Source organism: Choloepus didactylus, chromosome 9 (genome assembly GCF_015220235.1).
Source record: "Choloepus didactylus isolate mChoDid1 chromosome 9, mChoDid1.pri, whole genome shotgun sequence".
Classification (NCBI taxonomy): domain Eukaryota; kingdom Metazoa; phylum Chordata; class Mammalia; order Pilosa; family Megalonychidae; genus Choloepus; species Choloepus didactylus.
In genome coordinates this window covers 88,102,148-88,123,001 of record NC_051315.1, presented here as the reverse complement: position 1 = coordinate 88,123,001, position 20,854 = coordinate 88,102,148, and the positions used below count along the sequence as shown (strand labels likewise).

The 20,854-nt window shown below is 38.5% G+C and overlaps 2 protein-coding genes across 5 annotated transcripts in view; both read left to right on the top strand.

Moving 5' to 3' along the window:
* The first annotated feature begins 5,031 nt into the window (after positions 1-5,031).
* On the top strand, positions 5,032-10,150 carry C9H2orf66 (chromosome 9 C2orf66 homolog). The gene is made up of 4 exons (XM_037850436.1): positions 5,032-5,164; positions 6,482-6,609; positions 7,665-7,863; positions 9,270-10,150. The coding sequence occupies exons 1-3, from the start codon at positions 5,143-5,145 to the stop codon at positions 7,842-7,844; spliced, it is 330 nt and encodes a 109-aa protein (XP_037706364.1). The 5' UTR covers positions 5,032-5,142; the 3' UTR covers positions 7,845-7,863; positions 9,270-10,150.
* Positions 10,151-13,525: 3,375 nt separating this feature from the next.
* GTF3C3 (general transcription factor IIIC subunit 3) overlaps positions 13,526-20,854 on the top strand; it is a 43,334-nt gene continuing 36,005 nt past the window's right edge. For all 4 annotated transcript variants that reach the window (XM_037850167.1, XM_037850169.1, XM_037850166.1 and 1 more), the window contains exons 1-2: positions 13,526-13,775; positions 14,527-14,638. In XM_037850167.1, the coding sequence (XP_037706095.1) occupies positions 13,677-13,775; positions 14,527-14,638 (211 nt within the window). In that variant the 5' untranslated portion in view covers positions 13,526-13,676. The remainder of the gene's footprint in view (positions 13,776-14,526; positions 14,639-20,854) is intronic.

Genomic DNA, 20,854 nt, shown 5'->3' with positions numbered 1-20,854 from the left:
AAGATTGGAGAAGGAGTTAAGCAGAAAGGATTTGTGTAAAGTCCTATTGTCTGACGGCTTTGACCCCTGTGTGCTTCATGAGAAGCCAACAGAATTTTTGCGAGATCTTTACAGACAGAGCTACTGCCGGTCGGGACTGGAGGAGACAGACAAGGAACAAATTGAAGGAAAAATTTCTTCAAAGACAGAGCCATGGATGTTGAGGTCTGGAGTCAAGAGGTCTCAGGCTGGGAGAGGGGAGTGGCCCACACACATGGAAAGGGTGAGTTTGCCCCGAGGTCGAGGGTGGGCCTTCTACCTGGATGATCAGGAAAGGTGTTGCCATCTCAGGCCTCAAAGAGGGTGGAGCACATTCCCAGGGGACTGGGGAGAGCCTGGCCGCCACCCCACTGTTCTGAAGGGGTTGAGCTTGTGCCCCATAGATGGAAGAGAATCCGGGTGCTTCCCCAATGTTTGAGGAGGGTGAGGCCAAGAAGGTGGTCTCCCCAATGTGTGGATATGTTGGAGCACTCACCCCAGTGTTTGGAGAGAAAAGGGCTGCTGCAAAGGCCCTTAGGAAGGATTAGACTCCCGCTCTCTCAAGCCCCAAGGATACAACATTGTTCTGTTAATGACTCTCAGACTTTGAAATCTATTGGAGTTTGCCCTGCGGGTTTTAGGAACTGTTTTGGTCCTGTTAACCCTATTTCCTTTCAGTTTCTCCTTATGGCAGTGGGAATGTTTTCCCTATGACTGTCCCTCCTTTGTATATTGGAAGTACATAACTTGTTCTAAATTTTACAGGTCCACAGCTAGAGGGGAATTATGCTTTTGGACAGACCATGCCTGTAACTGATTTTGATGGAATCTTGTACTTCAATACTGTTACTGAAATGATGTAAGTTTCTGTGATATTGTTGTGGGATGAATGTATTTTGTATATGGAAAAATCATGCCATTTGGGGGCCCAGGGGGTGGAATGTGCCAGTTTGAATATATTATGTCCCCCAAAACACCATTATCTTTGATGTAATCTTGTGTGGGCAGATGCATCAGTGTTGATTAGATTGTAATTCTTTGAGTGTTTCTGTGGAGATGCGCCCCACCCAACTGTGGGTGATGACTCTGATTGGATAGTTTCTGTGGAGGTGTGGCCCCACCTGTTCAGCATGGCCCTTGATGAGTTTACTGAAGCACTGTATAAGCTCAGCCAGAGGGAGTGAGCTTGCTACAGCCAAGAGGGACACTTTGAAGAATGCACAGAAAGCTGAGAGAGTAGCTGCAGATGAGAGACAGTTTGAAGATGGCCATTGAAAGCAGACTCTTTGCTCTGGAGAAGCTAAGAGAGGACAAATACCCCAAGAGCAACTGAGAGTGACATTTTGAAGAGGAGCTGCAGCCTTGAGAGGAACATCCTGGGAGAAAGCCATTTTGAAACCAGAACTTGGAGCAGACACCAGCCATGTGCCTTCCCAGCTAACAGAGGTTTTCTGAACGCCATTGGCCATCCTCCAGTGAAGGTACCTGATTGTTGATGCATTGCCTTGGACACTTTATGGCCTTAAGACTGTAACTGTGTAACCAAATAAACCCCCTGTATAAAAGCCAATCCATTTCTGGTGTTTTGCATTCCAGCAGCATTGGCAAACTGGAACAGGAGTTTTCAAGAACAATCCCTACCTAGGTCTCTGACTATGCAGTTGAGAGAATTATAGTGCCATGTGCTGTGACAGCAAACATGGATGTGGAGGTGTGAAGAGCATGAGTTCCCTTCAGGACATGTTGAGTTCAAAGAGTCTTTGAGATCTCCAAGTGAGGATGGTGGTATGCAACTGGCTCCTCAGGTCTGGAGCTCAGAGGAGAGGCCTGGGAAGGAAATTTAAATTTGGGAGCTGTTGGTATATAAATGGATAGATAGGATTATTGTCTTGGTTTGCTAAAGCTGATGAAATGCAATATAACAGAAATGAACTGGCTTTTAACAATGGGGATTTATTAGCTTAAAGATTTACAATTATAAGGCTGTGAAAATGTTTTATTTCATTCTTAAACATTAAATAGTTCTCATTCCAAATGAGTAATTTTTCTCCTATTTCAAGGTCTTTGATAAAAAGTACAATAATTTCTTCTACTACACTCATTTTGAAAATGCAAATTTATTCCAACACAATCAATATAGTAAGGAACAATTTGAGGGTAATGCAAATTTTGTATTTGCTTATCCATGAGAAACACTAGGTGAATGCAGAAAACTACACCCAATTGATCTAAGCTGCACAGAAACACCACACACACACACATACACACACGTGCACACGCCCACCCCCATCAAACATCTGCCAGCTACCTCAATTCACTGATGTGTGTTGTGAGCCACATCCATCCACATCTGGTATTACAACTTTCCATCTGATTAGCTTCTCCAGAGCAAGAGTCTGCTTTCAATGGCCATCTTCAAACTGTCTCTCATCTGCAGCTACTCTCTCAGCTTTCTGTGCATTCTTCAAAGTGTCCCTCTTGGCTGTAGCAAGCTCACTCCCTCTGGCTGAGCTTATACAGTGCTTCAGTAAACTCATCAAGGGCCATGCTGAACAGGTGGGGCCACACCTCCACAGAAACTATCCAATCAGAGTCATCACCCACAGTTGGGTGGGGCGCATCTCCACAGAAACACTCAAAGAATTACAATCTAATCAACACTGATGCATCTGCCCACACAAGATTACATCAAAGATAATGGTGTTTTGGGGGACATAATATATTCAAACTGGCACATTCCACCCCCTGGGCCCCCAAATGGCATGATTTTTCCATATACAAAAATACATTCATCCCACAACAATATCACAGAAACTTACATCATTTCAGTAACAGTATTGAAGTACAAGATTCCATCAAAATCAGTTACAGGCATGGTCTGTCCAAAAGCATAATTCCCCTCTAGCTGTGGACCTGTAAAATTTAGAACAAGTTATGTACTTCCAATATACAAAGGAGGGACAGTCATAGGGAAAACATTCCCACTGCCATAAGGAGAAACTGAAAGGAAAATAGGGTTAACAGGACCAAAACAGTTCCTAAAACCCGCAGGGCAAACTCCAATAGATTTCAAAGTCTGAGAGTCATTAACAGAACAATGTTGTATCCTTGGGGCTTGAGAGAGCGGGAGTCTAATCCTTCCTAAGGGCCTTTGCAGCAGCCCTTTTCTCTCCAAACACTGGGGTGAGTGCTCCAACATATCCACACATTGGGGAGACCACCTTCTTGGCCTCACCCTCCTCAAACATTGGGGAAGCACCCGGATTCTCTTCCATCTATGGGGCACAAGCTCAACCCCTTCAGAACAGTGGGGTGGCGGCCAGGCTCTCCCCAGTCCCCTGGGAATGTGCTCCACCCTCTTTGAGGCCTGAGATGGCAACACCTTTCCTGATCATCCAGGTAGAAGGCCCACCCTCGACCTCGGGGCAAACTCACCCTTTCCATGTGTGTGGGCCACTCCCCTCTCCCAGCCTGAGACCTCTTGACTCCAGACCTCAACATCCATGGCTCTGTCTTTGAAGAAATTTTTCCTTCAATTTGTTCCTTGTCTGTCTCCTCCAGTCCCGACCGGCAGTAGCTCTGTCTGTAAAGATCTCGCAAAAATTCTGTTGGCTTCTCATGAAGCACACAGGGGTCAAAGCCGTCAGACAATAGGACTTTACACAAATCCTTTCTGCTTAACTCCTTCTCCAATCTTGGTTTGTACTGAAATGGCAGCTGGGTTCCATGTTTGGTTATATCCTCATGTTGGGCTGTAGCTTCTGGGGTTTCACCCCTTGGAAGCCCAGAGTTTTTCAGGCCATCAATTTCTGGTTTTGTGAAACCAACAGTTCATTTCTCAGCTTATCTCAGTCCTCTCCCATTTTACCATAAGCTGCAAGTAAAAGCCAGGCTACTTCTTCTATATTTTGCTTGGAGATCTCATCAGCTAAATATTCCAGGTTGTCGCTTTCAAATTCTGCCTTCCATCCAACAACAGGACTCAATTTTGCCAAATTCTCTGCAACTTTAAAACAAGGATCGCCTTTCTTCCAGTTCACAACAACACATTCATAATTTCTGCTTAAGGCCTCATCAGAAGTATCTTTAGAGTCCGTATTTCCACAGTCTCTTCAAAGTCGTTTAGGTCTGCCCCCTTAGTTCTGTCCCCCACCTGCCCCCCCATAGTATCCAGTATATTACCACCAATCCCTTCTAAATGTCTCCTAGATTCAAACCATGTTAACATCTTTTCCTACCTGGACTACTTCAGTAGCCACAAAACTAATCTCCTGGTATCCCTTTTTTTCTAGCTCTGCCTGTCCTCCCACTGCAGCCAGAGTAATCTTAAAAATGCTCATCTGATCAAGCTACATTAATGCTTAAAACTTTTCAATGGCTTTCCATTGCTCACAGCATAAAGGCCATAATCCTGACTACATCTCCGGCCCCATTTCTCGTCAGGTTTCCACCTTGCTCCTTCCACTCCTGCAACACAGACTTTCTTTTGATTGCTTTCATGTGCCATGTTCCATTTCAGTCACAGGGTCCAGCACAAGCTGTTCATCTCTTTAGAAACTCTTCTCCCTTCTGTCCTTCCTAGGCTGCCTTAGGTAATCCTATTCATCTACCAGATGTAAGGTCACATCTTCACAGAAGACTTCCCTGATCCCTGGACTGAATCACATCCTCCTGTTCAAACTCTCATAGTACCTAGTTCTCCTCACAGAAGTTATCACCATTTGTAGTTACACATCTCATTGTATAATGATTTGATATGACTGTTTTGCTCACTAATCTGTTAATTCAATGAGGGTAGGGACTGTATTTATTATTCATATCTTTTTATCCTCAAATCCTAGTGCAGTGCCTGGCACATAGTAGGCAGTCAATAAAAATTTGTTGGATGAATAAACAAAGGAATGAATAAATGTAGATTATAATGACTTGCCCAAGGTCAAAGTGGCAAGACTGATACCATAGCCAGGTATTCTAATCTCCAGTCCAGATTATTTCCCTCCTTCTCCACAGAGGGCTTGTCCTGGATTTTGTTATGAAGTATTGGAACCAAAGCAACTTCACAACTCATCAAGTCAATTCCTCTACCCTACTATTTACTACAGATGACATTTATTCAACAAGGGGATGCTTGTTGAATATCTCTCAGGTATAGTAGTTTTTTTCCCCATGAAATGTGACATCTTGATGCCCTATTTTGAAGGGGTATTATGGAAAACCATGCCTCGATTTAAAATGTTTAGAGCTTCTTGAGATTCTCATGAGTACAAGGTATTGGTCAAAAAGAGTAATTTTGTCTCTTGTAATAGAATTTCCTGTTCAAAAAATGCTGTTAAGTTGAAAAGTTGCTATCTCCAAAAGAGCATTCTTTTGGGTGGCAGAAGCATCATCATATTTCCAGCTACTGGGTATATACAATACAATCTCTTAAAAGTGAAGGAGGAGACAGCCACTTTGCTGTGTGGAAGTACCTTGTGTGTTTCATAAAATTGACATAAAATGTTCTGTGGTTTAAGGAGAGGCTGCTCCATTTATATGACAAATAAGTTCAATGTTATCCCTGAAGAAGCTCGAAGCTCTGATTCTCAAGAGGCTTTATATCATGGAGGAAAATGGAATTATTATTTTTGAACTCCTTTTGCTCACGTCAGTGACTTCCACCTGCAGCTGTCCACTAGTTATAAGTACCCATCAATTGCGTTGCAGATTTCAGGCAGGGCAACCAACAGGGCCAGGCAAAATCAAACTCCCTGGTAAGCTTTATTTGCCCTTCTATGTGTTTCATTTCCATTTCACACCTTGGAGTGGAAGATGATCTATACTCATGCTGGTGTGTTGTGTGTCTGTCTTGGATGCAGGTAAAACATGCATTTCTCAGTTTGGGAGATCTGCAGTAATTTCTTTTTCTTTTCTTTTCTTTGTTTTTGAGACTGCTGTCCTAAGACTTATAAGTACTCAAGATTTTGTTGTTGTTTTAAGAATTGTGCTTTCTTTGGAGCATTTCTTCAAAGGTGAAAAAGGCATATTCAAAATTTTTAAGTTGTATTCATAATTGCTTTGGTTATCACTGAATAACGTTTTTATCATTGTGGACTACTTTAAGCTGATCCACTGGATTTGGGGGGCTTCATTTGCAAGTGCATCTGGGAAAAAGATGGCTGAGAATTTATATATACCAATATACTATTGCTTTTCCCCTGTCTCTTTTTAAAATTATCCTCTCTTTTTCTTTTCTCCTTTTGCCCTCCCTTCTCTTCTCTTCTCTCTCTCTCTCTCTCTCTCTCTCTCTCTCTCTCTCTCTCTCTCTCTCTCTCTCTGTCTCTCTCTGTGTCTCTCTCTCTCTCTCTCTCTCTCTCTCTCTCTCTCTCTCTCTCTCTGCTCTCCTCTGTCTCTGCTCTCCTCTCCTCTCATCTCTCTCTCTCTCTCTCTGCAACCATTATCATTTCCCTGATCTTCCTTCACTCAGCATCACTCCATCATGCCCAAGCACTTCTGCCACTGTGTGTTGCCCTAATGCTACTTGGCCATATGCAAGGAGCCACAGTGAGAAATGAGAAGTGGAAGCCTCTCAACAACCCCAGAAACCGAGATCTGGTAAGAACATACCCTGTGGGGTATGTGAGAGCACAATGGAAAAAAGGCTTCCAAGGGCTGAGAAGATTCCCCAACAGAACTGGACCAGGATTTTTCCAGTGGTTGGTACCCTGTGTATGGTTGCTTCAGCCAATTTACATTTGTTTCTGAGAGGAGGAATGAATTTATATTTAGAAACAATTTTACACACATATAGCACGTTACATTTGTAAATGGTCTTTTTTTATGCATGTTGACTATATAGCCTTTATTTCTGACATATATACAAAATAAAGAGCATAAATGGACAACTGCTTTTTGCACAGCTTATACTGAACTGATGATAAAACAGTCTCATATAACCAACATTTGCAAGGCTCAATTGCAAAATTGAAAGCTGACTGTGTGTTTTTCGATTTACTAGGCATTATTTTCAACATAAAGTTATTTATGAAATAGAACTCAAAAAAATCAATAAAAATCCTCTTAAAATGTCAAATACAATGAATATGTTGACATTTTAAACAATTTCAAAATAAAGTTTTTCTCAAGAAAATGATGGAACTATAACAATATAGTATTAATACAAACAAACAAATAGTAATTTGCACAGCTTCTATGTGTTCATTTCCTAAGGGAAAGCTGAAAACTCATGTCTGAAAAAAAACTATTATGAAAGGCAGTGATTGAGCTCTCACAGCCAGCCAGAACTCTAATTACTGTAGAGTTCAATTTACTCTCTGGCTTCAGTACGCAGAGATAGTGGTGCTATTAAATAATTGATATCCCTTGCTCGACTTCCATCAAGAATGGTGACTTGTCTTGTTTAGGGCTGAAATGTCAGAAAGAAGACAGGGTGAAGGATGGGGGAGGAAGTGGAGGGAGAGGGAAGAGAAGTAGCTGAAACCTGTACTTCTGTTTCTGGGTTTTCAACCTCTTGCCTCCTAGATTAGCCCTAAAGTCAGTTCCCTTTGGGGTGGAGGGGGTGTGGCAGAAGAGAGGGAAAAAATATTCATCTTTGAGTGTCTTGGTGTTTCCTTTACATATGGCATTGAACCTTTTCTTTCTTTCTTCAGTTTTTCAGAACCCTTCAGGCATATTTTAAGGGAAGAGGTGTTGATCTTGGGAGGTTTCTAAATACCTCCTCCATGAACGAGCATCCCAGACCTCTCTCTTTCCAATCAGAACTTATTGCTTCTGCATTTGCAGATTATGAAGAGCAGAAAAACTCCTTCCCCAATTATTTCAAAGGCTGAAATTTCCTTTTGAATTCAGGTAAAAGCTGTCCCTTTATTGCCAGCTCAAACATACAGCTCAGTCAGATTTTCAAAGTATTTATTTGAAAAATGATTTTATTTCCTCATAGAAAAAGTGTTCAGTTCTAATTATAATCATCACTGTTATATTTGGATTTAGTTGAGGTATTTTGTGATCTGGTTTTAAAAAGTGATGACAGTTAAGATTTTTGTTTGTAAAAATTTTAATCTGTGTGGAAAAGGTAAGTTATGATTTTTAAGCATATTTTTCTAAGGAGAAATATATTAAAATAGAATTATCAATCTTAATAGCATTGTTAAATTTAATGGAATAGCACACAAATTTACCTATATCTTTCTTTAGACCAGGTCATACATCTAAGTTAGGTGGAAAATCATATATAAAGGAACTGAACAGTTGGATTATATGGAAAGTAAAAGTTAGAAGGACAGTTCTTTTTGAAGAAAGCATATTTGAAAAAGGGGTAGAGTATTACTAAAGGTTGTATTTTTTCATAGAGAAAAAAACTAAAAAATTTATCTATGTTTAGGATTTGAATTTTAGCATCCTTATTACATTAGCATTGTTATCCATTTTAAAGTAACAGGTATGGTGTATTCCAAAAAATACCTAAGAATCTAGTCCATTAGCTTTTTTGTTCAGTTGAATAATAAAAGGAGCTGAATCATAAATGAAATCTATTCCCATTCTTCCACAAGCCCACAGATGAAATTGTGAGGAAGCATACAGTTTTGGCACTTCATTGTATTAGGAAAGGATTTTGATTATTAATTCTTTTAAACGTGGTGATTTTAAAAATTGTGATACTAAAATGAATGTGCAGTTTACCAAGTGGCATAGTCTCTTGGGAATTCCTAAAATGAGAAAATAAAATAGAATAAACAGAAAGATATCAATGAAGGATTACCTTGACTATTTTTCACACTTAGGCCCTAGTGTATCAGACACTAAAACACAGAGTAATTATCAACCGTCATACCTACTTTAGTATGAGGCAATATTGCATAGTGGTTGAGAGCATTGGCTTGTGGTGGAGTTAGATGCTCCTGGATTCACATCTCTACCTGTTACTAGCTGGGTAAACTTCATCAAGTTGCTTGTAAGCCTCAGTTTCCTCATCTGTATTAGTATTGCAAATACTAATTTGTCTCTACCTTACAGAAAGCGTAATAAAAGATATAAAAAAATACTTGCATGTGAGCATGGAATGAGGTAATGTTTAAGGGCAGGAGGGAATAGAGGAAGTACCCAGGTAGAGGAGTATAATACAATGGGAATTATTCAACTTTGTGAAAATGAAGATTAAAAAGAGTTTTCATTGAAGTATGTTGTTCTTTGGGTCTTTAAGTTGATTGTATAGTCTTCATTTTCTATTTTGTTATAGCATGTTATTGTTCTTTCAGGTGTCTGGCTATTTTAAACTATGGATGGAGCTTCTCAGTAGAGAAAGTCACCCACAGCTATAGCCAAACTTTTCTTTTTCTTCATTTTTATTAATCAATTTGTAATGATTTTACTGTATGTTTCCAGATTTACATATAAATAACTGAACCTTTGGGACATATCTGACTTCTGTGCATATTTTTGGAGTGTTTTCCCCCCTCTAGCACCATAAAAATTATGTAGAGCATCATTTGTATTTGCAAGAGTTAAAAAAAATCAAGTTAAAAGATAGGATAATCTTCTGAATTCTATGTCTCTTTAAAGCTTGACTTTCATTAAACTTGTCTTTTACATTTATTACTTTTTATCATTCGATATTTTTATTAGGAAGGGAATTTGCTGTATTTTTGTGAAATAGGGGTTTGAACTATAAACACTTTTAAACTTTTTTCTAAAAAGAAGTTATGTTCCCACTGTCAGCATATGGTATTGAAAGACTTCACAGCTTCAGTTACGTAATAAATGAGGATAAGTGATAAATATCCACAATTAAGTTGAAATGAAAAGCAAAGAAATACGGGATCCTCCGAGTTGCAGTATCTCTGGGAGATGCTTTCTGCCACGACATTCAGAGGTGGACATTGTCCTACACCAAATATCCTAGCTACAACCAAGCTCTCACTCTCTTGCATACAACTGCCTCAAGAAGAGAGGAGAAAAGGGGAGAGTTCCCTCCTCCCTCTGGCTTAGGCTGAATTAGTCTGATTCCCCTGTTCTCATTCTGGATCTTTACAAATAGCGGCATTTTTTTTTTCTGTGCTTCCTGCAAAATAAACATTTTACTGGAGTGTGAATATCAGTGTCCAAATGATACTAGTATGTACTTTCCAAAAAATTTTTCTGTGGCTTTTTTGGTGGATGGTTAATACTGAGTATCAAGAATAAAATGTCTGTGCAAGAACAGATTTTGTGTCAGGTTTAAAATGTTTTGTTGTAATTAGTTATATATGGGTCTGTTTTCTCTGGAGGATGTGAGGTCTTTGTCAGCTAAGACCATATCTAATTCAGCTTTATTTCCCCCAGCATCTAGTACAACCCCTAACATGTGGTAAGTGTTCAATAAATACTTGTTGGCTTGTAGTAAATGTGTGTTATCCTGATGGTCTTCACACAGTAATGGATATTGCTTATAGTTAATGTCAAGATTATGTTTTCACCATCTAACAACATATAATTATTGATGAGCTAATCCTCCTGAAGGTATAGGTTACTGAGATACATGATAGTGTAATAGGGAGTGTTTCACCACTGTCCTGTCCCTTCCAAGTACCAATGATTGGTTTTCCTTTTCTCAACACCACCACTGCCCTGGATGTCAAGACCTCCACAAAGGGAGTTTCAGGGCCTTTGTAAGGAAGGGCATCCTCAGAGAGCAGTTTAGATGGAGCTTGGCAAAATCTCAGGGCAGGGGCATGCATCCTTCTGCTGGAAAATTCCCCACAATTTGCAGGTAGTGTTGAAGGAAGGCCTACACCCCACAGTGACTTGAGTTTCCTTAATGGTAGAATTCATGGCAGATGGGGAAGGACTCTTCACTATGTATGTCCATTTAGCATCCCTGGTGCCCAGACATTATATGTTAGTAGCTCTTCTACCCCCACCCTGTCATTTTGACAACCCAAACTCCCCTACACACGTTTCTAAAAGCACTTAGGAAGCAAATTTGTTCTTGCCCGAGAACCATTGCCAGGAAAACAACAGAGGTATAATATTTCCTCAAGTGGAAATACATGTTCTTCACATATTCTAGGCTCTCAAGGAGTCCATGGTACTTTTCTACACAGGTTCCTGGCAGCCTCTCAACACTGACTGGGCTCCTTTTCAATGGTACCCCTTTCCTGTTATATGTCCTACTGTCACCTGTCTGAGACATAGGGTGGTCAAGCACAGTTAAAGGTCTAAGGTTTTATCCAATTCTAAGTTAACATGCTAGCCTGCTACAGTTCCATAGATCCTGACAGACACATGAGACTCATGGATTTTCATGGATTTGAGACAACAGATTGTTACTCATGGCTGAGCAGAGAGCAAGAGCTTCATGTTTGCATTGGTTCCTTTATCCCCCAAGTACAAGGACCATGTGGAGATGGATCCAAGTGTATTCTGTGCACACAGTGGTTCTGTGTCATACCTGAGGAACCCCAAACTTAGGAAATCCCCACTATTATAAGGGTGTTACTAAGAAATTTGCCTAACCTCTGCCCTAGAGGAAAACAAATCTTTATAATACTGGTGAGAAAACAAATCTGCCCTTTGCCTCAGAGGGAGACAAAATCACTATGTTCCAATATTATTTGCTCCATAAACATTTTTGAAAATATAGTGCAGAATGCACGATGTCACAAGTTTTTGCAGAAAAGTGAGAGACCCATGGAAAAATTGTCAACAAGGGCCATACCCATCCTGGATCCTCCCCCTGCAAAGGGGAAAGGATGGAGTTGTCTCCTTCTTCTGTACTCATTCTAATTCTATAATCATGGCATAAATTCTTTATTCTGCTTGCTTCAACCCTTCCATTTTGATTCTCAAAAAATCAGTCCAAAAGCCCAAAAACAGAACATTGGTTTCTTCTTGCTGGTTTCATTATTGCTATAACAATTTTTCTTCATCTTGAGGTAATGTAGATGCCTCTGACTCACCAGGGAACAAATCACTCACAAGGAAGTAGAAAAAGAAAACAGAAAGATTAAAATGTCAAGCTACTTTGCTATAGCCTGACCTCTAAAAATAATTTCATGTCATCAAGGTGTTCTGTAGCAGAAAAACCATCCTTCCAGCCCTGCCACCCATACCCCACAACATGAATCTAGATCTCTAGAATTGTCATTTTTCACATTCCAGGCGGTCGATAATAAAACAAGCGAGTCTATGCCCTGTTGGTCTTAGGAGAGACTGCTCTGGATCAGGTAACAATGATTCCCTCCTTTTCCCCAAGGAGAGTTACGACTAGGGACTCTGGACTACTTAGATGTGGTTCTCCAAACACATGAAGAAATGCAGGAGAGAATTTCTCTATAAGCGATATCTGTGGATTACCTTTACCCAACCTACACTGCTTGCCTCCCATATTTTCTACCCAGATTGGTTTTAAGGATCCTTTATCAAACAAAAAGAGATGTCTTCTAGACTTGAGCCATTTTCTGTCACCTGCCACTACTCCTCCTGCCACTATCTCTTCATTCCGCCATCATACGCTTGCTCATCTCCACCAGGATTATCATAGTCACCAAAGGCCAGGCAATAGTGTCCCTGCAACTTGTCTCTAACTTCCCTGCATATTGAGCTACCTTCCCCATAGCTCTTTTCCTTTGTCCACCCCCCAAAACATTTTCAATTCTATCCAATTCCATTCACAAATGTGTTTTGAGCACAAATTACTAGGCCAGAGTAGGGTTCAAAAAGACTTCTCAGGTAGTGCTGTCCTCAAAATGTTTGCATTCTAGTATATTTAGAATAGGACAAGCAGAGCAATAGTTTTAATACAAAGTAAAATATAAATCACAGGAGTCTGGGGAGGTGAAAAAACAGTACATGGAAGGGAGAGAATAATTATATTTAACTCCAACATAAGATGTGGGGTCAGATAGACAGGGACCCAAAGCCTGTCTCTTACTTATTAGATAGGAACATGCTATTAACATTAGCAACATACATTTCTAAGCATTACTTTGAGGTATGTGTGTAATGTACATATGACAATACATGGCCTATAAAAAATAGGCCACTGTGCACGGTAACCATACAATATTTGATTCTTTCTAAGTTTAACTGTTAGGAAAAGAAGAAAAATTAGGTGGAAGTTAGATAGATTTATTTACAGACTGAGAAGGAGCCTGAGGAAAGAGAGATTTGGGGATTTATGTTAGGAAGGAAAACAGGCGGTTCCAATGATTGGATGAGATGGGATTTTGTGCGAAAATTGGGGAAAGGCTTTAACCCCGACGGGGGGAAATGGCAAGTAGGAGATGACAGAACAAACGGTTAAATTAAGAAAATGAATTGAACGAAATAAAAGAATAAAACATCTTAATGGAGAACTGAGGGAAATTATCCAATTAAAGAACAGCTCCTTAAAACACACCTCCTGCAACTGCATAATCTTAAACAAAAGGCCTGAGCGTTACGGCCGCGCGGCGGGTAAGTCCGGAAGCCCCGCCCATAGGGGCCCGCCCGCGTTCGCGCCCGCCGGAAGCAGGCTCAGCCCATGGAACCCGAACTCTGCGGCTGAGTGGCAGGCCGGGCATTTTTTCCAGGAGGACTCCGCTTTTCTGATTTCTGCGTCCCGGGCGCTGAGTGGAGTTTGGAAAGGATTGCTCTTTCGGTCCACTGTCCTGCTTTCTGGGGCTGAATGGTCGAACCCCGCAGATATGTCGGGGTTCAGCCCAGAACTTGTCGACTACCTGGAAGGGAAAATCTCCTTTGAGGAGTTCGAAAGACGTAGAGAAGAAAGAACCCGCGAGAAGAAAGTGAGTAGATGCTAGGCCGGGATGCTCTTTACTCCTTTGCGTCCTAATACATTTAGAGAGATGTTAGAGACCCAGATAACCCCATTCGCTGCGATGGGGCGGGCCAGGAACTCCTAGCAGCGTCTTCCCCTTCTTACAGCAATTCCTATGCTCCCCCCTCATCATCCTAGTGCTCCTCTTACAAATATCCCACCCCCCACCCCGAAATCCCTTTGTCTCGGTGGTTATCGCCTTCCTTTTCTCTTTTACCAAATAGTAAAGTTTTATATGAGAGCAGGTTAGCGCAGGTTAAATGGAGTACATAGGAGTTTGGAGTCAAATACTTGGTTCTAGTCCTAGCTTCGCCACTAAGACATTTTGTGACCTTGGGTAGGTAAGACACTCTCCTTTAGGCCTCAGTTTCCGTATTTCTGAACTGAGGTTGAGCTGTCATTTAGAGAAGATAAAAGTAATTTTACCTTTTGAAATCAGCTGGCAGATTGTTTCCTAATCCATCTCTTTGCACTAGAATGCAAAGTGTAGATTAATGAAATCGTCAAGAATAATTTTTAATATTTTTAAAAATGACTGATTCAGGCTGAAGCATTACTACCTTGAAATGCTTTGACATTATTAAATTTTAGATTCCAAATGCTTTTATATGTGTGCAGAGCTCAAGTCTATAGAAATATAAAATGAGACAGCTGCCCAGTCTGAACTGGAGTAAGTTAAATATGCATTACTTTTTTGATTCCTTAATTTTCAATCACAGAGTCTTCAGGAAAAAGGAAAGTTATCAGTTGAAGAAAATGCAGATGACTCTGAAGTTCCATCATCATCAGGAATTGACTGTACCAAATCTCAGGACAAAGATGTCAATGAAGGCATGTTGAGAATACTTGCTGCCTGCATTGAATGTTAAGGGTACCTGCGCAAAGTAATTTAATGAAAACATTGTTTTTTTAATTGCAATGATATCTGTTTTTGATTACCGGGAACACAGTGCTTCACACGTAGTAAGTGCTCCCATGTTTGTTGAGTCATTGAATATGGTGACAGTTGTTTTTGTGAGTTCTAGTGTTGGAAAAGTGTTTCAAATTGGTATCAGCATTTGTGTGAGGGCTTTCTTAGAGTCAGTATTTTTAACATTGGCCTTCTCAGTTGGTGGCTAATTACTTCCAGACTATATTCACCCAAATTGTAATGAATTTCACTTCTATACAAAGTAATTTTCAAACTATTGCATTAGTTAGGGCGGTAACAGAAATTTCAGAGTGTAAGGTAAGTTGACGGCCCATACAGGACCTCATACACAGCATAGGTATCTTTGGTATCTCAACTTATTCCATCCAGTCTTCAGGTCTACATGTCTGCATATTAAATTTGGTTATCATGTCACCTGTGAATAATGACAGTTTTTCTTTTTTTGCCATCTTGATGCTTTTTATTTCTCTTCTTTTGCATTGCCAGAATTTCCAGTAAAATCTTGAATGGAAGTGGTGATAGCAGGCATCCTTGTCTCATTCCCAGTAACTTTCAATAATTCACTATTTAGTGTGTTTGTGGAAAATTTTTTTGTAAATACTCTTGATCAAATTAAAGCTAAACCCCTCCATTTCCAGTTGATGAAAAGTTTTTATTAGCAATGGGTATTGACTGTTATTAAATACCTTGCTGTATCTATTAAGATGATCATGTGATGTATTCTTTTCTTTGTTACTGTGGTGAATTTCATTGATCAGTAGCTTTTTTTTTTAAATTAGAGAAGTTGTGGGTTACAGAACAATCAGGCATAATATGCAGGATTCTCATATACCACCCTGTTAACACCTTGCATTGATGTGGTACATTTGTTATAGTTGATGAAAGCACATTTTTATAATTGTACTATGAACTATAGTCTATGGTTTACATAAGGTTTCACAGTTTGTGTATTGCAGTTCCATGGATTTTTTTTTAAATTTTATTCTATTACCATATGTACAACCTAACATTTCCCCTTTTAACCACACGCAGATATATGTCAGTGCTATTAATTATGTTCACTATATTGTGCTACAGTCACCACCATCCATTACCAAAACATTTCTATTGTTCCAAATAGGAACTCTGTATTTTAAGCCTTAACTCCCATTCCCTATCTGCATCCTATCCCCTGGTAACCTATATTCTAGATTCTGACTCTTTGAGTTTGCTTATTCTAATTATTGCTTATCAATGAGATCATACAATATTTGTCCTTTTGTGTCTGGCTTATTTCACTCAATATTATGTTCTCAAGGTTCGTCCATGTTGTCACATATATGGGAACTTCATTCTTTTATATGGCTGAATAATAGTCCATTGTGTTTATATACCACATTTTGTTTATTCATTCATCTGTTGATAGACACTTGGATTGCTTCCATCTTTTGGCAGTTGTGAATAATGCCACTGTGAACATCGGTGTGCAAATATCTGTTCAAGTCCCTGCTTTCAGTTCATTTGGGCATAGACCTAAAAGTGGGATTGCCAGGTCATATGGTAATTTGATACTTAACTTTCTGAGGAACTGCCAAACTGTCTTCCACAGTGTTGGCACAATTTTACATTGCTGCCATCAATGAATGAGTGTCACTATTGCTCCACATCCTCTCCACCACTTGTAATTTTCTGGGTTTTTTTGTTTTTTTTTGATAGCAGCCATTCTGGTGGGGGTGAAATGGTACCTCATTGTGATTTTGATTTGGTTTCCCTGATGGCTAATAATGTTGAGCATCTTTTCATGTGCTTTTTAGCCATTTGTGTATCTTTGGAGATATGTCTATTCAAGTCTTTTGCCCATTTTTTAAATTGGGTATATTTTTAAAATATATTCTTAATATTAAACCTTTACCAGATAGGTGGTTTCCAAATATTTTCTCCCATTGTTTAGGTTGTCATTTTACTTTCATGATACAGTCCTTTGAAATAGAAGGTTTTTAATTTTGAGGAGATCCCATTTATCTTTTTTTCTTTTGTTGCTTGTACTTTTGGTGAAAAGCCTAAGAAACCATTGTTTAACTCAAGGTCCCGAAGATGCTTCCCTATGTTTTCTTCTAGTAGTTTGATAGTTCTGGCTCTTATATTTAATCCATTTTGAGTTAATTTTTGTATAAGGTGTGAGATAGGGGTTCTCCTTCATTTTTTTGCATATGGATCTCCAGTTTTCCCAGCACTGTTTGTTGAAGAGACTTTTCTTTCCCAATTGAGTGGTCTTTGCCCCTTGTTAAAAATAATTTGGCCATAAATGTGAGGGTTGATTTCTGAGCTCTCAATTCAGTTGCATTGGTCCATGTCTGTCCTTGGGCCAGTATCATGCTGTTTTGATTACTGTGGCTTTGTAATAAGTTTTAAGATCAGAAAGTGTGAGTCCTCCAACTTTATTCTTATTTTTCAAGGGCACTTTTTCTATTTGGGGCTCATTGTCCTTCCATACAAATTTGATGATTGGCTTTTCCATTTCTGTTGGAATTTTGATTGGGATTGTGTGGAATCTCAATAGCTTTGGGTTGAATTGATATACTGATAATATTTGGTTTTCCAATCCATGAACACAGAATGTCTTATTTATTTAGATCTTCTATTATTTAGATCATCTTTGATTTCTTTCAGCAATGTTTTGTAGTTTCTGTACACTAGTTTTTTACATCCTTGGTTTGATTTAGTCCTAGATAAAACACTACTGATTTTGGGGTGTTGGTCTTGTACTCTGCCACTTTGCTAAATTCATTTATTAGCTCTAGTAGCTTTTTGTAGGTTTTTTTTTTCAGGATTTTCTGTAACAGGATCATGTCATCTGCAAACATGGAAAGTTTTACTTCTTCCTTTCCAATCTGGATGCCTTTTATTTCTTTTCCTTGCCTAATTGCTCTGGCAAGAACTTCCAAGTACAGTGTTCAATAACAGTGATGACAGTGGGCATCCTTGTCTTTTCCCTGATGTCAGAGGGAAAGCTTTCAATCTTTCATCATTAAGTAGGATTATAGTGGTGGGTGTTTTGTATATGCCTTTTATCATGTTGAGGAAGTTTCCTTCTTTTCTAGTTTTTTAAGTATTTTTATCAAGAAGGGTGGTAGCTTTTTTTCAGATGCCTTTTCTGCATTAATTGAGGTTATCACGTGGGTTTTTTTTCCCTTAATTCTTGTAATGTGTCTTACATTAATTGATTTTCTTATGTTGAACCACCCTTGCATATCAGGAATAAATCCCACTTCATCATGGTGTATAATTCTTTTAATGTGCTATTGGACTATTTGCTAGTATTTTGTTGAGGATTTTTACATCTGTGTACATAAGATATAATGGTCTGTAATCTTCTTTTCTTGAGTTATCTTTATATGGCTTTGGTATGAGGGTGATATTGGCCTCATAGAAGGAATTAGGAGATGTTTTTTCTTCTTCAACTCTTTGGAAGAGTTTGAGCAGTATTCGTATACGGTCTTCTTGGAATAGTTGTTAAAATTCCCCTGTGAAGCCATCTAGTTGTGGGGCTTTTCTTTTCTTGGGGAGTTTTTGATTGCTGACTCCATCCATTTACTTGTTATTGGTCTGCTGAGATCATCTGTTTTTTCTCGAGTCTGTGTAAATAATTTGTGTGTTTCTAGGGCTTTGTCCATTTCATCTGGGTTCTTTAATTTGTTGATATATAGTTGTTCATAATATCCTCTTATAATCCTTTTAATTTCATTGGTAGTAATGTCTTTCATTTAAAAACAATTAAAAATTTAAAAAATTTAAAAATTTTAAAAATACAAAAAAAAATTTGTATCTTTTTTTCTTTGAAGGCATTATTGATGTTTTCAAAGAGCCAACTTTTGGTTTAGTTTATCCTATTTTTTTTTAATTCTCTTTCATTTATCTCTGCTCTAATCTTTGTTATTTCCTTACCTCTGTTTTCTTTGGGTTTAGTTTGGTCTTTTTCTAGATTCTCAAGTTGTGAGGTTAGGTCTCTGGTTTGAGATCTTTTTTAATGTAAACATTTTGAGCTATACATTTGCCTTTCAGCACTGCCTCTGTGATATCCTATAAGTTTTGTTATGTTGTATTTTCATTATCATTCACCTCAAGATATTTTCTAATTTCCCTTGTGACTTCTGCTTTGACCCATTCGTTGTATAAGAGTACATTGTTTAATTTCCACGTTTGTGAGTTTTGCATTCTACCTCTATTATTGAATAGCTTCATTCCATTGTGGTCTGAGAAGACATTGTATGATTTCAGTATTTATGGATTTATTGAGACTTGTTTTGTGACCTAATATATGGTCTATCCTGGAGAATGATCCATGTACACCAGAGAAGAATGGGTATTCTGTTGTTGTTGGGTGAAGTGTTCTATATATCTGTTAGGTCTAGTTGGTTTACAGTATTGTTGAAGTCTTCTATTTCCTTATTGATTTATATCTATGTGTTCTATTCATTATTGAAAGTGGTGTATTGAAGTCTCTTACTATTAATGTAGAATTATCTATTTCTACCTTCAAATTTGTTTGCTTCATGTATTTTTGGAACTCTTTTTAGGTGCATATATGTTTGTAATTGTTATGTCTTCTTGTTGAATTGACTTCTGTATCAGTATAGTGACCTTCTTTGTCCCTTAGACTTGATATAAAGTCTAAAGCTACCTGAGCTCTCTTTTGGTTACTATTTGCATTGTATGACCTCCCACCCCACCCCCATCCTTTCACTTTGAAGCTACTTGTGTGTTTACATTTAAAATGAGTCTCTTGTGAATAGCATGTAGCCAGGTCAAGCTCTTTTAATCCACTTTGCCAATCTCTGCCTTTTGATGGAGAGTTTAGTTCATTTACATTTAAAGTAACTACAGATAATGCAGGACTTTTTTCTGCCATTTTGCTATTTGGTCTTTGTAAGTCTTGCAACTTTTTTTGTCCCTCAATTCTTCTGTTAATGTCTACTTTTAAATTTCTTTTTATTTGTGTGTTTTTTTTTTTATCATTTTGAGCCCCTTCTCATTATTTCTGTATATTTTTCATATGTTCTCTTTGTAGTTTACCATGAAGCTTACATTTACCGTCCAAAATTTATAATAATCACGTTTGATAACTTCAAGAGCATACAGATATACTGTTACAGTACCTCTTTGTCCCCCACCTTTTTGTTGTACTTGTTACAAATTATATCTTTATACATTGTATATCCAAAACCATAGTTAGCATTACTTTTTATGAATTTGCAGTTTAGAATCTGTAAGAAGTAAAAGTGTATTTATGTATCAAAACAATACAAAACAATAGTACTGGCATTTATGATTACCCATAAGATAACTTTACTGGAGGTCTTTATTTCTTTATGCCACTTCAGTCCCTTGCCTAATGTCCTTTCCTTTTCAGTCTGAATAACTACCTTTAGCATTGCTTGTAGGGCAGGTCTAGTGACAGATTTCCTCAGCTTTTGTTTATCTGGGAATGTCTTAGTTTCTCCCTCACTTTTGAAAGACAGTCTGGTTGGATATAAAATTCTTTGTCGGCAATTGTTTGCTTTTAGCACTTTAAACATTGCATCCCACTGCTTCTTCTGCTTCTTGCTTCCATGGTTTCTGATGAGAAATTGGCGCTTAATCTTATCAGGACTCCATTGAACATAATATGTTGCTTTTCTCTGGAAGTTTTCAGAACCTCCTCTTCTGCTTGTCACTTGACACCTTTACTACCATGTGTCTAGGTGTGGTTCTTTGAGTTTTCCTGTTTAGGGTTCATTGGACTTCTCAAATGTGAATATCCATAGGAAGTTTTCTGTCATTATTTCTGTCAATATTCTGTCAATATTCTTTCTGCCCTTTTTTCACTTTTCCTTTTGGGACTACCATAATGCATATGCTTGCTTTTTAAAATTCTTTTTCTTATCCTCTTCATGAATTGTTAAAATTGTCTTTGAGATCATTGTTGCTTTCTTCTGCTGGCTCCAATCTACACTTGAAATCCTTGAGGGAATTTTTCATTTCAGTTATGGTGGTCTTCAACTCCATTAGTTCTGTTTGGTTACTTTTTAAAATTTCTCTTTATTGAGATTGTCATAGTGTTCATTCATCATTTTCCTAACATCATTTACTTCTTTCTC

Bases quoted from the DNA above. Each gene is read 5' to 3' on its own strand.
- C9H2orf66 (XM_037850436.1), top strand. From the start codon at position 5,143: ATGCTTGTTGAATATCTCTCAG. The intron at 5,165-6,481 runs GTATAGTAGTTT...TCCTTCACTCAG, and splicing joins GCTTGTTGAATATCTCTCAG to CATCACTCCATCATGCCCAA. The intron at 6,610-7,664 runs GTAAGAACATAC...TTCTTTCTTCAG, and splicing joins ACCCCAGAAACCGAGATCTG to TTTTTCAGAACCCTTCAGGC.